Below are 17,742 nucleotides of genomic sequence, written 5' to 3'. Positions count from 1 at the left end.
TCTCAACTGCCTGCAATCTTCCGTTCTGTGGCAATGAGTACCATGATACTTAAACACTTGACTGGGATTTCTCTGGGCTGGATCGGTCTGTAAAGGTCGAGGCCATTTAGTATCTTTGATGCGTTCGATAGCCGATACGATGGCGGATGCATCAGCATTGAAGTTATATTCCGACAATCACGGTGCTTCCTTAGGTATGGTATGCCTGTAGAAACCATTCTTGCTCATCAGCCTTCGAGATCCTCGATCACTTCTCCTCTCACCCCGTACGGAGTTATGCCTAGGTCCGTTGCCCTACGATCTCTATTATACGGCTGGTAACGATGCTTGTTCAACCTCGGTTCTCGATCGATGTCCCTTTTGGTAATAGATAGAGAAGGAGCCCCCAGCTGGTCATCTTCGACTCTAATCTTCGATTAATATCAATCAAGTTCTGCTTCAAATGCTGTGAAACCACTGATCTTCGTTCATTTAGTCCTTGGGTGAAAGCTTGAACGACCCAATCGTCTGTGACCGATGGTAGATCCATTCGTTCCATTTGGAAACGAGATACGAACTCTCTTAGCATCTCGTTTTCTTTTTTGCTTTACCTTGAAAAGGTCTGACTTCCTAGTCTCGACCTTTATAGATCCGGCGTGTGCTTTTACAAAATAATCTGCAAGCATGGCAAAAGAATCGATAGCGTTAGGTGGTAAATTATGATACCTTATCATTGCTCCCTTTGATAGGGTTTCCCCGAATTTCTTTAATAATATGGATTCGATCTCGTCGTCCTCTAGATCATTCCCTTTAATGGCACACATGTAAGAGGTGACATGTTCATTGGGGTCGGTCATTCTATTATACTTAGGAATCTCGGGTATGCAGAACTTTTTGGGGATCGGTTTGGGAGCTGCGCTTGGGGGGAGGCTTCTTTTTGGATTCCAAACCCTTCTATATTGGTGGTGCCCCCGGGATTTGATCAACCCTGGAGTTATAAGTTTCCACTTTCTTGCCGTTTGCTTCGATCCTCTTTTTGCCTGATTCTATCCGCTTTGTCAGTTCCTCGAGCATCTTTATAATTTCAGGGTTAGTCCCTGATTCTTGTTCATTTGACCTTACCACAGCTGGCCCCATTCTGTGGGTGACTTCTTTGGGTGGACCGGGCTCAGCCCTGCTCAGTGCCTAAGTTTGGCTCTGCAACTGAGATATCGCCACCTGTTTAGCTTGCAACATTTCGAAAGTCATACATAGGCTAATCCCGTCTTCTCCAATATTTTGGGTATTTCGAACTGCAGATCGAGTTCCACCATGGATGCTGTTTTTGGGACCGGAATGTTGGTTCGCTTCAATGACCGCATACGAAATAACGTCAATTGGATCCACAGCCCGATTTCCAATGGGGTCAGCGGGTGGCCTTTCATCCCCGGGCGTCACGTTGTTATTCTCACCTTGATGTCCAGTTTCGTTGTCGATATGCACGGGGGGTAATTAGGAGTTCTTCATTTTTTGCCTGAAATCAAAGACACTTCAAAGAGCAAGTGTAAAATTGTGTGTTTTGTAGAGATTTGTACCAAATAACCACTATTATCCTTAGCCCCACGGTGGGCGCTAAACTGTTTACCCAAAAAATGGATAACAATTGAATTTATACGTGGTTCTAAGGATACGTAGTATAACTTGGTACAAATTGAGAAAATATATAAATGAATATCGAAATTAATTGTAAAAGAAACGAATGCAAACTGAATCAATTAATTAGCCTAGGCCCTTACATTTTATCTCCCTCAAACTGAATGGAGAATAGACTGATACAAGAACAAAGTGACTGAATATCAAAACCAGAAGTAAAGGCAGCATATTGCTTTGTATTCTATGAACCTGACTCTCATTACAAATGATCAGACCCCCTTTATATAGTACGGAAGTCTTATTCTTAATATAATTTTTAAATACAATAAGGAATCCCATGATAGATTAATTAATTGGCCTCTCTTTGATATGCGCCGGGATTTTCGCCGAGATTCTCGCCCAATTGCGGATATTCCGGTTTTCTATTTTTTGGCTCGATAAACTCTCCTCAATTTTGGCCGATCTCGATCTTGTTCGGTCTCTAACTTGCTCGATCTCGATCTTGACCGATCTCGATCGTGGCTGGTCTCGATCTCGATCTTGGCTGATTTCGATCATGATCGGTCTCTGGATCACGAGCTCAGTGACGGGTGACCTTTTATCCCCGGGCGTCACATTGTTATTCTCACCTTGATGTCCAGATTCGTTGTCGATATGCACGGGGGGTAATTGGGAGTTCTTCATTTTTGGCCTGAAATCAAAGACACTTCAAAGAGCAAGTGTAAAATTGTGTGTTTTGTAGAGATTTGTACCAAATAACCACTATTATCCTTAGCCCCACGGTAGGCACTAAACTGTTTACCCAAAAAACGGATAACAATTGAATTTATACGTGGTTCTAAGGATACGTAGTATAACTTGGTACAAATTGAGAAAATATATAAATGAATATCGAAATTAATTGTAAAAGAAACGAATGCAACCCGAATCAATTAATTAGCCTAGGCCCTCACGTTTTATCTCCCTCAAACTGAATGGAGAATAGACTGATACAAGAACAAAATGATTGAATATCAAAACCAGAAGTAAAGGTAGTATATTGCTTTGTATTCTATGAACCTGACTCTCATTACAAATGATCAGACCTCCTTTATATAGTAGGGAAGTCCTATTCTTAATATAATTTTTAAATACAATAAGGAATCCCATGATAGATTAATTAATTGGCCTCTCTTTGATATGCGCCGGGATTTCCGCCGAGATTCTCGCCTAATTGCGGATATTCTGGTTTTCTATTTTTTGGCTTGATAAGCTCTCCTCATTTTTGGCCGATCTTGATCTTGATCGGTCTCTAACTTGATCGATCTCGATATTGACCGATCTCGATCGTGGCTGGTCTCGATCTCGATCTCGATCTTGGCTGATTTTGATCATGATTGGTCTCTGGATCACGAGCTCAGCGACCCAACTTCGCATTATGGCTCGATTCTACACGAGGCCGAATCTTGGTCTATCATGATCCAATCTCGATTAGTCATACGAAGGGCAGACTCGATTTTGACCGTATACATGCTTAATGTATAAGAAAGTGAAATAAGTGTATTAATATTTCACCGTTTGTGTTCCTATTCATTATTTCAAAGCTTTCCGCAAGGTCCAGATTTACTTACCTAAGCAAGTTTGCTCCCATTTAAATTCAAAGGTTAAACAGAAAAACAAAGTTGATTCATCAATATTCAAGGTATTAAATGGCCACAACAACTACATAAATAAAGAAATCCTCCTGGATCCGCCTCTGATAGGCCGAGGCAACTCCATGAACAAATTATAAATGGCTGTCATTGAAAAATTTATCCAGCAAGATCCTCTTCACGTAGTCATGCATGATCTTTATTCGTGATATAAGCCTAGTCATTAGCTCCGCGACCTCGATCTTCATCTTAGGAGTGATATATCTTTGTGCTAAGTAAGCCTAGATACTAAGGATAATACGTTAATGATTTGCTCAAACTGTGTAAGTAGTTTAGACAAGGTTTGCATATGATGATAGTTAAAATCCTGATCAAGCTAAAATATCAAGTAAAACTAGATAACCATCGGTGATGCTAATAACATATTAATATCTATAGTCCGAGCAGCGTCCTTATTCTTGATTTTGTTATATTGACATGTATTCCTCATATTTTTGTACCAACTGACTGGTCTTTAATTTCAACTTGGAGGATTGGACGATTGTTGACCTTGACAATTGCACCTGAATATGAAGTCCTGTTAACGTTATGTTAAGTTACGTGCCCTTTGTATTTTGATGATCTAACAAACTTCATAATAATAATCAGATTGGGAACCTGGTACACATCCTCAAAGTACTCAAGCACAACAAGTCTCAAGTATAGCACAAGTCCCAAAAATTTGAGTAAAAGAAATGGCAGAGGGAACAAATGGCCATCAGTTCCTCTGATGACAATACAAGTCAACTCTCTACAGCTGTAAAGTCGCTGCACTGTTTCTCTGCACACGCAACAGTACAACCGTGCAACAGTCACTTTATGGAGTATGCCTTGTACCGGATAATTGTATACATCATCCCAATGATCTCACTTGTATATTACCAACATGAGGCAAGGGAAAAACATACACTTGAAAACCCTAAATCATCAATTCTCTCTTAAGTGTGCTGCCGACTTTCAAGTGATTGAAGAACATAGTAACAAAAGAACTAAGGACAAAATCCCAGCACTAAGTCTATCATATGTCCTTAGTATTGTTGTATCTTTGTTAGTGTTATCTATTTGTAACTCCTACTCAGCTTACTTAGAAGCATTTTGTAGGAGATTATTTGTAAAACCATAGAGCTTGTGTTTGTGTTTTGGCTAGAGTTAGTCAAAGGTGTTCTTTGGAATAGAGTTATTACAAAGAGGCTTGTAATAGAGTTATTACAAGTAGGTGATGGATTAAGAGGTTAATTCATAGATTACAATAGGTTGTAATCTAAAGTTTGCTTAGTTAGTGAAGTTGAAATCCTATGAGTGTAGGTCGTGATTTTTAATCCCGTGAGCTAAGAGTTTTCCATGTAAAACTCTGTTGTGTCTCTTACTTACTGCTGTGTATATGTGTTCTGTGGGAATTGATAGAGAACCAAATTCTCTATACAATTTAGTGGACCCTTAATTTATATCAATTGGTATCAAAGCAGGTTCTTTGTATAAGGCTAACACTTAGGAAAGATCCACATGGCTGATCCACCAAACTTTGAAGAAGGTCAATCAACCTACAGACCACCAAGATTCAATGGACAATACTATGGATGGTGAAAGACAAAGATGCATGATTTTATCATGGCTGAAGATTCAGAGCTCTGGGATGTCATCTGCGATGGTCCTTTCGTTCCCATGAAGACCATTGGTAAGACAGCAGTGACAGCTCCAAAGACAAGGAAGAAGTACAACAATGCTGACCGCAAAGCTATCGAGAAAATTTTTCTAGCAAAAAAGATCTTCGTCTGTGGTATTGGACCAGACGAGTATGACAGAATTTCTGCCTGTCAATCTGCCAAGGAGATTTGGGAAGCTCTTCAAACGCACATGAAGGTACTACTCAAGTCAAGCAGTCAAAGATTGACATGCTCACCACTGAGTATCGTCTCTTCAGGATGAAGATGATGAGTCCATTCAGGACATGCATACCCGTTTCACCTCCATCATCAATGAGCTTCATTCTCTAGGAGAGATTATTACAATGAACAAACTTGCCAGGAAAATACTTAGTGTATTATCTAGTTCCTGGAAAAGCAAAGTCAATGCTATCATAGAGGCAAAGGATCTGCAAAAGCTGACCATTGATGAACTCATAGGAAATCTGAAGACCTATGAAATGAAGAAAACGAAGGACCATGAAAGAAGAGAACCAAAAAAGGAGAAGAACATGGTCCTCAAATCTGACAACAATGACTCAAGTGGCGAGGATGCTAACATGGCTTATCTGACAAAAAGATTTCAGAAAATGGTTCGCAGAAATGGAAGCATTCCAATAAGGGGCAGCTTCAGTAGACCAAAAGGCTATGACTTTTGTCATAAATGTGGGAAGCCAGAACATTTCATCAAAGATTGTCCTCTCCACAAGCAAGACCAGTACAAGCACAACATAGACAAAACAACCAAGAGGAATCCGGTTCCTGACAGGAGATTCAAGAGAAAAAATGTTGCTGACAATGTTGTGAAACAAGCTCTTGCTGCATGGGGAGATTACTCCAATGAATCTGGGAAAGATGAAGAACAAGGTGATACTTCCATGATGGTCATTGAAAGCGAAGTAGCTGAATATGACTCTATCTTTGCCTTGATGGCAAAATCTATTAATGAAGAAGAGGTAAACGTTCTAGACGTTCAAAGAAATTTGAAGTCTTACTCTGAAAAGAAGCTTATATCCTTGGCTAATGTTCTAATTGATGCTTATCATAATCTCATCAATGATAAAAATGTGCTAACTGTAAAACTAGGAGAGGTAGAATATGAGAGAGATGATCTGATAGTCATAGTGGTTGATTTAAAAGAAACCATTGAGGATTTAAGGAAAGAAAAAGATGATCTTACTAAGAAAATTGAAAACGTAGAGCGTGAGAGATATGGCCTGTTGGTAGTAGTTGTGGATCTAAAAGAAACAATTGAGGAACTGAAAAGGGAAAACAGCTCTGGGAACACCCAAAAAAGAAAGGAAGTTGCAAGTGAGGCACACCTTAGGCTTGAAAATGAGCTCAAAATGGTAAAATCTAGCCTGTGGATGGGCGTAGTTGATCGATCGAACTACGATGATTGGAATGAAGACAGATAGACTTCTGTGCGAAAGACAAAACGGCAAAACTTTATTATTATATTATTGCATTTTTCCTAAACTGCTGAACTTGAAAGAAACAGACAACTTCAGGAAGACCTAGGCAGAGTTAAAAATGACCTAGAAAAATCTCTAAAGTGGACCTGGTCCTCTGATACAATCATTGCCATGTATAAAAGCAACAGGGGGAACAAGCGCGGAATAGAGTTCCAAAAGGAAAAGACTCCCTACAATCCACATAGTAAGTATGTTACTGTCCTTAATAACTGGCTTTGCACTCACTGTGATAACACTGGGTACTTTAAAGAAACTTGTAAGGATAGATTTCAGGCCCAACAGAAAAATAAAATTTTTGTTGGAAAGGTAACTACTGTTAAAGAACCCGGTCCCTCCAATAAAAAATGTGTAATGCTTGCTTGGACAAAAAGAAGTTTAATTTACCCTTTTTCTCACTACAAGGGATCTAAACTTGTTTGAGTTCCTTAGTCTAATCCTTGATTTTCTTGTGTAGGGAGTAGTGAAACGAAGCAGCCGAATATGGAATATGGATAATGGCTGCTCTAAGCATAGACTGGAAGCACTGATGATTTCCTTTCACTCAAAGACCTACAAGGAAGGAGTGTATCCTTTGACAATGGCAAAAAGGGATACATTCTGGGAGTAGGAAGAGTTGGGAAGACACTCACTCATTCAAATAAAAATGTGTACTATGTGATTGACTTGAAATATAGCCTACTGAGTGGCTCTCAAATTCGCGATAAAGGAAACAAAGTTGAATTCTTATCAAAGATTTGTACTGTCACCAATCTTGTGACTGGTGAAGTGGTTCAGATGGCAAAAAGATTCAAAAATATCTATGTTACTGATTTTGAGTCTTTGCACAATGGAGATCTTACATGTTTAAGTGTTATTGATGATGATGGTGAGCTGTGACACGGAAGATTGGGACATGCAAGCTTTTCGTTGCTGAACAAGTTGGTCAAGAAGGATCTGGTTCGTGGGCTGCCCAAGTCAAGGTTCAAAGATAACAAGGTGTGTGATGCATGTGTAAGAGGAAAGCCAGTCAGGTCCTCCTTCAAGCCCAAAAATGAAGTTAGCACCTCAAGGCCACTTGATCTCCTCCATAAGGATCTGTGTGGACCTATGAGGGTGCCAAGTAGAGGAGGAAAGAAGTACATTTTCGTCATAGTTGATGACTACTCCAGATTCACATGGTCCTTATTTCTCAGAACCAAGGATGAAACTTTTCCACTTTTCGTTGCCTTTGTAAATCAGATTCTAGTGAAAATGAGCCATAATGTTGTGAGTATAAGATCTGATCATGGCACAAAGTTAGATAATATAAAATTCAACGAATTCTGTGCTGAAAATGGTATAAGTCACAATTGTTCAGCTTCCAGAACACTCTAACAAAATGGTGTTGTGGAGAGAAAAAATAGGACTCTTGAAGACATTGAAAGTACTATACTAATTGACAGTGGCATAGAAAAAGGTTTTTGGGTGGAGGTAGTCAACACTGCCTACTATTTGGTAAACAGGTGCATGATCAGGTCCCTCTTAAACAAAACCCCGTATAAATTGCTAAACGGAAGGAAACCCAAGCTAACTCACTTAAGAATATTTGGCTGCAAATGCTTCGTTCTCAATAATGGTAAGGAAGCGCTGGAAAAATTTGATGCCAAAAGTGATGAAGGAATCTTTCTTGAATATTCCTCACAAAGCAAAATATACAAGATCTACAACAAAAAAACTCAATGTGTTGAAGAAAGCATACATGTAATGTTTGATAAATCACATCACTTATGTGGGAAAGATTCACATGATAAGATTGATCAAGACTGAGAGCAGTCAAAAGTTCCCGGAGAAGTTATTAATATGGCAAATGGAAAGGCTGATCTGATGATTCAAGTCAAGGAATCCAATGAAGAAAATGCAACAGAATCTCCAGAACCTGGTTCCTCCATTACAACAACTGGAGAAGAAAACAAAGTTGCTCATGTCGTGCAAGGAACTCTTGATGTTGAGCAGAGAAGTGGTACTCACTCCTCCATAGATTCCACCAATGAATCCCGTTCAGAGGAACCCGGGTCTTCCCACAATGAGATCCAGGTGTCTAACTGGAAGCACAAAAGTTTACATCATCTCCAAAATGTGATCACTCCTCTTGATTCAGGGATTCAAACCAGATCAAAGACAAGAAGCTCGCTTGCCTTATCAGCTTTCCTTTCTTAAATTGAGCCCAAAAATATCAAGAAAGCATTGAAAAATGCTGACTGGATTACTGCTATACAAGATGAACTCCATCAATTTGAGAGGAACAATATATGTCACCTGGTTCCTCGTCCCTCAGACAGAACTGTTACAGGAACCAGGTGGGTGTTCAGAAATAAGCTTGATGAGTTTGGAAATACAACAAGGAACAAGGACAGGTTAGTAGTTCAAGGCTATAATCAAGAAGAAGGTATTGACTATGATGAGACTTTTGCCCCAGTTGCTCGAATAGAAGCCATCAGAATCCTCATTGTCTTTGCATCTCATATGGAATTAAAATTGTTCCAAATAGATGTCAAGAGTGCATTTCTGAATGGTATATTTAAAGGAAGAAGTCTTTGTTAGACAACCACCTGGTTTTGAGTGTCATGAGCATCCTGAACCTGTATTCAAACTTGACAAGGCACTATACGAGCTGAAATAGGCCCCTCGTGTATGGTATGAAAGGTTGTTCAAGTTCCTTCTTGAAAATGGCTTTACAAGAGGAAAAATCTACAACACCCTATTTTTTAAGAAACGAGGGAGGACTTGCTCATTGTGCAAGTTTATGTTGACGACATCATCTTTGGTGCAACAAATGATTCCTTGTGTGAGGATTTTGCAAAGCTTATGGGAAGCGAGTTTGAAATGAGCATGATGGGGGGAACTGAATTTTTTCTTAGGGTTGCAAGTTAAGCAAACCTCTAAGGGAATGATAATAAGTCAGCAGAAGTACATTAAAGAGCTCCTGAAGAGATTTGAGATGGAAAGTTCAAGAACCTTTGATACTCCTATTGCCACTGCCACTCGTCTGGACATGGATGAACCTGATTCTCCTGTGAACGAAACCATGTATATAGGTATCATTGGTTCACTCTTGTATCTCACATCTAGCAAACCTGATATTGTATTCAGTGTGGTATTATGTGCAATATTTCAATCTAGTCTAAAGGAATCTCATCTGAAAGCTGCCAGGAGGATTCTAAGGTGTCTCAAAAGAACACAAGACTTGGTTCTCTACTATCCTTCAGGAGATAATTTTGACTTAATGGGGTATGCTGATGCTGATTATGCTGGTTATCTGGTGGATAGAAAGAGCACATCTGGTATAGCACATTTTCTTGGGTCATGCTTAATCTCATGGGGTACAAAGAAACAAAACTATATGGCTCTTTCAACTGTAGAAGCTTAATATGTGGCATATGCCTCTTATAGTGCCCAACTGTTGTGGATCAAGAAACAACTAGAGGATTTCGGTGTGTTTTCTGATTGTGTGCCATTACTGTGTGATAACACAAGTGCTCTCAACATGTCAAAGAACCCGAATCAGCATAAGAGAACAAAGCACATTGATGTGCGACATCATTTACTCAGGGATAATGTTGAAAGGGGCCTTATCTACATGAAGTTCTGCAAAATAGAGGACTAGGTAGGAGATATCTTCACCAAAGCATTAAGAAGAGAGCACTTTGAAAAGATTCGACTGGCATTGGGGCTGATAAAATCAAACTGAGAACCAGGTCCCTCAATGATTGGCAATGAGAGAATGAACAAGTAAAACTGCTAAAAAGTGTTTTCTGACAAACTCTAACTATCTTTATACCGCTATAGGTAAACACGCATGGAAATTACAGAGTTAACAAGCAGCCAATAATCCTGCATCTTGGTAAAAGGATGAGGGTTGCATTTACAAAACTCAGTCAGGGAACCTGATTCCTTTGACTCAGGTTAGTAGTTCCTTTTACACTCATGCACATCTTAAACGGCTATAAAAGTGTCACGTCATTAAATGTTTCCAACTCTCTCTCTCATCTTTTTAAAATCCAAACATCACACCCATTATAAACCGACCTGTCTACCCAGTACGTTACACCCATTTGCAACCGGTCCCTCACCCCTTCTAAATAGCCCCAAAAGACGTATTTTTCCTAACTTTCCATATTAAAGCAACATAATTTCCTTTCTCTCTCAAAAGAAAACTCACTCTTTCTCGTGTCTCTACTTCCAAACTCCACTATGTCTCAGAGTCTAGAGCTTTCAAACACCACCAGTGTCATTTTTACTGTGCCTTCGTCTCTCGAAGCACATGAGTGTGAGTCTAAGTCCCAACTGTTACCCAGTCAAAACCCCACACTAGACCAATAACCACCTACTGGTTCTTCTCCAACCCCATCGAGTTCTGGTTCTCATCACACTCGTAAGACTCAGAACCTCAAAAGATTTGTTGCTACAACTCTTCCTCTGCCTTGCCGAAAAAATAAGAGACGACGAAACAGTAGACGGAGACGAGGGACAAGAGGTCTCCAGTCAGCAGGTTGGGGAAATATCTGAAACCCAACAAGATGTTGTTGGAAATGGTGAAGTATCAGGAGTATCTGCTCCAAGTTTTGATCTGAATATTGCCACTCCGACAGGTCATATTCCTCTTGCATCTTCTGATTCTATTTTGGGGGTGAATGAGAAAGAAGATATTGAGAACATGCTACTGATTGCTACAGAGAGAGGTTTGGTTAAAGAGTATGAGTGTGATGATGTGACCATTGGGTCTCGGGGGGAAGGTGAAGGTTATAGAGTTGAGGGTGGGGAACTGGTGCCTCTTGAAAACTTGGCACCAGTCAGTACTACTGGGGAAAGAACGGATGCCCAAGAAGAGCACTCTGCTCCTACTTGGGACGAAACCCCTTGCTCATCAAAATATCCTCAGGTCAGTACTGATCCTTCTCCTCACTTTGATGTTGTGCCATTGAACTTTGTTATTCCTGAAATGAGACCCCTGTCTGAAGAGGAAAATGAAAATAGTGAGGAAGACTATGATAATGTGGCTGTGGAAAGCTTTATTGCTGCTAGAAATGGTAGGGCAGTTCCCAAAGAGACCATTCTTAAAAGACCCACTACCAGGCTGCATAAGAAAGAAGCTTATGAAAGGGGGAAAGCTAGTGAATGAGGAGGATGTGCCTCCAGAAAATGTTGTCCATGTTGACGATGAAGGGGTGAATGAGGAACCTGCTTCCTTAATTTGTAACTCCTCTAAGAAACCTGTGATTCCAAAGCCCAAGAAAGGTTCATTTATGAAAGCTGTAGAGGTTGATGAAGTGAAGAGTGTTGAGGGAGAGAAGTCTGGTGAGAAGTTTGAAAAGAAGGAGAAAAATGTGAGGGAGTCTATGAAGAGGAAGGCTAGTGACAAAGAGGAACCTGGTTCCTCCAAGAAGGCCAAAATGACTGTGTCGAAGGTTGAAAGTAGAGAAAACCTTAGGAAGCAGAGGCTGCTATGGGGCAAAACATTTGATGCTGACTTTCTCGAAATGTCAGGAATGAGACAGTTGTTTGACATCTGTGAATTTCAGAAGTGGACTCATTTGTTCACCAATCAGAGTCCCAAGGTTCATGAGGAAGAGGTTCGTAGCTTCTACGCAGATATGTTTATAGTGGAAGATGATAACATTTGCTTGAAGGTCAATGGAGTAGATTTTGTGATGAATGAGGCTGTTCTAGGGAGTAATTTGGGAGTACCTACTGAAGGGCTCTCATTCATTGAAGGGACTTGTTCTCCTAATTTTAGAAGAGTCATTCTGAAGGATCAGGTGGTGCGTCAGGGGAAACGGGTGCACAAGAAGGCCTTCTTTCCAGGGTATCAACTTATGTTTGAAATGGTGAATAAGGTCTTGCTTCCATGGGCAGAAAAGCGCTCAATTACTTCAAAAGAAGACATGTTCCTCATGGAAGCTCTGGATGCATACACCACCATCAATCTGCCTGGTATTATGATTGAACATATGAAGAAGGTGGTAGACTTCAAGTACGGAAACCATGGTTTGCCTTATGGGTTCCTGCTCACTAAGGTATTCGAATTCTTCAAAGTTCCTTTGGGAAGAGCATCAGTGGGAACTCGCAAGCAAACCTTCTCAAAGACAACCTTGGAGGAATGTGAGTGTATTGATAAGAAATGGGGTATTGGCAGCAATTCCACTATTTCTCAATTGATTGATGCCAGAATGCTGCAAATGAGTAAATAAGGAGGTTGAAGGCACGGAATGCCATTCTTGAAGGGTAGCTTAGTCAAGCCAAGAAGGAACCTGGTTCTAGCAGTGCACAAGGCACAGAGGTTGCTTGCATGACCACTGAAAATGCAGACCTGAGGAAATAGGTCGAGGACCTGAAAGAGCGGCTGATTAACGAGCAAGTGTATGCAAATGCTCGAATGGACATTCTTCTCAAAACCCTTGCCTCCTCATCATTCCCTCCCCTTCTAGTGCCCCTTAAATAGCTCGCTTCCTAGTGTCCAGTTGAATGATGTCTGTCCTACCCTAGTGTCTTTTGTTGTTCCTATGCCTGGTACTTTAAGTTATTTTTTGTGGATGTTTTTGTAACAATGGTTCTACTACTTCCGATTTCTTCTCTTTTAAATTAATGAGCATCTCATTTTTTGCTATGCATGATTATACTCTTGCGCTCTTATTTTAGCCATGTTATGTGCACACATGTGGCCCGAGTTAACTTTGCTAGACTTCTTTTTGCATTTACTTGTGTATAATCTTTTTATGATGCCAAAATGAGGAAGAAATTTGAGAAGGGGAATATGTCCTTAGGTTCTCAGGCGGAATAAAGTCTTTTTGCAGGAAAATTTATATAGAGATCTGGTTCTCAGGGTTTCACGACCTAGAAATTCCACCCTCGGGACCGTAATAACACCTAACATTTCACTTGCTAGGCAAGCCAACGTTAGAACAGATTATCCATTTTTAACAGTTCAAATTTAATAATAATAAAGAAATCAAAATAACTAAAATAAATTCTGAAGTAAAGTGTGGAAACACATAACTGAAATATCTAATACAGCCCTGAATCTGGTGTCATAAGTGCACGAGCTACTAGAATACTACAGATAAAGATCTGAACAAAAGTAAAGTTGTCTGAAAGAAAAATACACAGCTAAGATAAAGGAGGAGGGGACTTTAGGGCTGCGAACGCCGAGCAACTGTACCTCAAGTCTGCACACTGATAGTCAACCCGAGCAATCTATTGACCGCTGTTGGGACCGACTACAAAATCTGCACAAGAAGTGCAGAGTGTAGTATGAGTATAACCGACCACATATAATCTGTAAGTGCCGAGACTAACCCCGATGAAGTAGTGACTAGGCTAAGGCGGGTCACTTACAATATAACCTGTACGCAGTATAAAATAATGATAGAAACAAAAAATACGGAAACAAAGTAAGGGAGTTAACTCATGAAAATAAATCAATCTTCGAAGAAAAACCAGTAAATGCCAGAAATACCAATCCTTAGATTTCTGTATGAAAGTACCGAAGCCAACACTACACAATAAGGAATAAAAACACATAACTGTTGTGGCGCGTAACCTGATCTCACCATACAACACTATCCTCCCTTATTCCACCATATATATATCAATAATAAAAAGTAAATATTTGTTACGATGCGCAACCCGATCCCACCATATAGTCAAAATCAATATCATAATCACCCTTATTTCACCATATCAATCCAACCTTATTTCACTTGTTGCGGTGCGCAACTCGATCCCACCATACCAATGTAAATTCACCCTTATTTCACCATATCAATCCACCCTTATTCTACCTATTTTGGCGCGCAACCCGATCCCACCATATCAATATAAATAAATTAATGAGTGCAATCAATTTAACAACTCGAATCAAAAGAATCTCTACGATTAACGAATATGAAGCAGAACCAGAAAGGAAGTCTCGTGCCAAATTGGGAATTCACTATAATTAATATTAAGTAGTAAGACAAGTCAGGTAAATGACAATTAAAGGGTGCAAGTAAGTCAATTAAGGCAAGTAACAGTCAATCACGGAAGCATGGGAGAATCTAACATCTTTAACACTAGAATAATAATTTACAAGTAGCAAGTAAAGGCAGGGAAGCATTTAAAGCATGTAATAGTTAAGACATGGAATGAAACAATTAATGAAATACGGAAAGCAGGGAAACAAGTATTTTGGCGGCGTATATACACTCGCCACCTCGCATATATGCCGCTACACATGAATTTGACATAGCACATAGTTCAAAGGTTCCTAATTCCATCAAATCAAGGTTAAACCCAATATTTACCTCGCTCTGCAATCCACTCAAAATTAAAATCACGGCCTTGCCTTTCGAACAAGCCTCCAAACCAACCAAATCTAGCATATTATTAACCAAATGATTCAAATTAAGCTTTAGAAACTACTCACAAATAAAAGAGATTTAATTTAGATCATTATTGAAAAAGTCAACAAAAGTCAACATCGGGCCCGCTTGGTCAAAATCCGAGGTTTGGACTAAAACCCGATCACCCATTCACCCCCGAGCCCGGTTATGCAATTCAATTTAAAATCCAACCTCAACTCGAGGTTTAAATCCCAATTTTATAAAAATCTCTAATTCTACCCAAATCCATAATTTCTACCATGGAAATCCTATATTTAAAGTAGAAATCTTATGAGATGTAATGGTTAATTGAAAGAAAGTAGGTTAGAGTCACTTACCAATGAATTTAGGAAGAAAAGCTCTTGGGAAAATTGCCTCTAAGGTTTTTAGGGTTGAGAATTTGGAAGAATGAGCTAAATTCCATTTTCCCCCTCTTTTACCAGCTGCAGATGTTGCAATTGCGATATTTTGTTTGCAATTGCGAACATCGCAAATGCGAACCCTTCTCATAAATACAGTCATCGCAAATGTCATGCCCCGACCTCAAGGAGCGCGACCAACGCTTAACATAGTTACCTCGGTCGGGCAAGCCTTCATAGTGCCGTCTACCCAACTCACCCACAAATAAAGAGAAGAATATATTTCATTAATAAGTCAATAAGAAGTCATGTGAACAACACCGGTTCATTTCCATTAGTTACGTCATTAAAAAGTCTTCAAAACAGTACTTCGTACAATCATAGTTAAAGTGGAACAGATAATACCATTACAACATTTTTAGTTTAACTTTCCCAAAAACAAATACAACCCACACTATGTCTACGGAGCCTCTAACAGGAACAGAAGAGTGCTATGACAGTTCCGGCAATAAGGCCCCGGCTATACCTCAAAGGATAGAAGATACAGGACCCCGAAATGAAGTGGGGCTCACCAAACCAGCTGAGGAGAGGGTGTGTTGTTATCACTGATCAATACCACCTGCTATGGAACCCCCTGCATCCATTAAAGATGTAGCGCCCCCGACAAAAGGGACGTTAGTACATATGGAATAGTACTAGTATGCAAAACTAAGCACCCTCTTAATAAAACGAACAATAGTAAACAGAATATAAAACATGATATCATTAAGAGACTCAAACGGTATCAAAGTGTCACATTAAGGAAAACGTAAATTTCAAGTAGGTTTCGGTAATTTAAGTTGGGAGATCTTTAGCACCGATATACCACCGTATTTTAGCACGGAGTCCGATCTCAGCCCGACCGGCTAAGCCGTCTCACCCCAAGATATATACTTACAATACCACCAAGTATGCGGCATGGTGTCCGATCTCAGCCCGATCGCCTAAGCCGTCTTACCACAATGCCGTGTGGGTCGACATTACATCATATCTAGCAAGCAATAATCTCCTCCCATTTAAGGGGAAAACATCTCAACACACCAATCTCATCCCATATAAGGGGAAACAGTCTCATCACATTAATACAGGGATTTACCCCTCAATCACTCCTACACCGTCACGTGTAGTTTCGGTGTTAGGTTATTCTGACGTACCCTTCCTCAGTGGCTAATTGATACTCCCAAAGTATGTGTTATTAAAAATATTTACCACTCAATTCATATTCTTTTACATGTCATTTATTTTATTGACATCATTGGCCATAACGCAATATCATTCTTGGCACATTGGCCGTACTTCATAATTCAGCTCGTTATTCCATTTTCAATCATTATCATGAATAATCAACAACAAGGCCTTTCAACATTAAGGATTTAATCATATACTTGAGCAAATTAGGATCTTAGGCACATATGACTTCTTACACAATTGACATGGTAGCTTTCATAAGAATTCACGCTTTCAAATCATAACATAGTAACACACACCACCCATACCTAAACCACATCTTCAAACATTAACTTAACATAACAAGAATCTTTGGAATACATATTGAACACATAATTATTTCGACACAAGGCTTATTTGACAGAAATTCAATTTATAAAGGGCATCATGAGACTTACAAGGACATTGCGGGGTTCAATTCTAAGAAAAGAGTTTAGCCAACATACCTTGCTTGAGCTTCCGTAAACTCTAAAATGTTCCAGAAGTCTTAGCAACTTCAATCTATTGTAGAAATGTAACAAGTTTAACCAAAATTAGGAAGATACTCATGGTTCTAGCTCCTTTGAGTATTTTATCAAATACTAGGTGTGCATTAAGGTTTCAAGGCCCTTTCATGGAGGAACCCCTCATCCCACAACTTATTCTTTCCCATTTTAGCTCAACAATCTCCCTACCTCTCTTGATAACACATGAATGCAAAATAAACAACTCCCATACACAAAAAGTATCTTACCAATTACCCATTCCTAGTTAAATTTCAAAATTGAGGTTTAGGGTGTAGAATTTTACCTCTAGGATGAAGACCTAGTGTGCTTACCTTGATAATCTTTCAAGATTTGAGTAAGAATTGAGGAACAATTGGTTGAGGAACTCTCTTCCTCTCTAGAGCACTTTCTTTCTCTCAAAATATCAGGTTTTTGCTCAAAAGATGGTACATATTGTCTATTAAACGAAGTAGGGTTGGGTTATAAAAACCCAAAAAATGAAGCTCCAGAACAAGTCTACGGTCGCATATGCGACCGCATAATGAATTTGCGATATGTGAAATGGACCGCATAATTGCCCTTTGGAACTAGGCAAAACTGACTCAGTCTGCGGTCCGCAGAGTGATTATGCGGCCGCATAGTGCGCCGCATAAATGCATTTTTTTTCCCAAAATTATCCTTTACTCACCAATTCATTGTTCAACCCAAAATGTTCGAGCCTTACAGGAGCCTTACAGCAAATGCAATGTTTTGTTCGCAAATGCGAACCCACGCCCTCGCAAATGCAGACCACCCTTCGCATATGCGAAGATTGCCCAG

The 17,742-nt window shown here is 39.7% G+C and overlaps 1 protein-coding gene across 1 annotated transcript; it reads left to right on the top strand.

Annotated features, from left to right (window-relative positions):
• Positions 1 to 4,874: 4,874 nt before the first annotated feature.
• LOC138908072 (uncharacterized) lies at positions 4,875 to 7,045 on the top strand. Its single transcript, XM_070198710.1, has 3 exons — positions 4,875 to 5,141; positions 5,203 to 6,312; positions 6,893 to 7,045. The coding sequence occupies exons 1-3, from the start codon at positions 4,875 to 4,877 to the stop codon at positions 7,043 to 7,045; spliced, it is 1,530 nt and encodes a 509-aa protein (XP_070054811.1).
• Positions 7,046 to 17,742: the final 10,697 nt, after the last annotated feature.

The sequence above is a fragment of the Nicotiana tomentosiformis genome, chromosome 3 (genome assembly GCF_000390325.3).
Source record: "Nicotiana tomentosiformis chromosome 3, ASM39032v3, whole genome shotgun sequence".
Lineage (NCBI taxonomy): Eukaryota > Viridiplantae > Streptophyta > Magnoliopsida > Solanales > Solanaceae > Nicotiana > Nicotiana tomentosiformis.
This window is presented reverse-complemented; position numbering and strand designations above follow the sequence as displayed.

What these genes read in the sequence shown, in the direction of transcription:
- LOC138908072 (XM_070198710.1), top strand. Translation starts at nt 4,875, where the DNA reads ATGCATGATTTTATCATGGCTGAAGATTCAGAGCTCTGGGATGTCATC. An exon ending in CTCTTCAAACGCACATGAAG is followed by an intron (nt 5,142 to 5,202) that starts GTACTACTCAAG and finishes TCGTCTCTTCAG; the next exon opens with GATGAAGATGATGAGTCCAT. An exon ending in TTGAAAATGAGCTCAAAATG is followed by an intron (nt 6,313 to 6,892) that starts GTAAAATCTAGC and finishes TTTCTTGTGTAG; the next exon opens with GGAGTAGTGAAACGAAGCAG.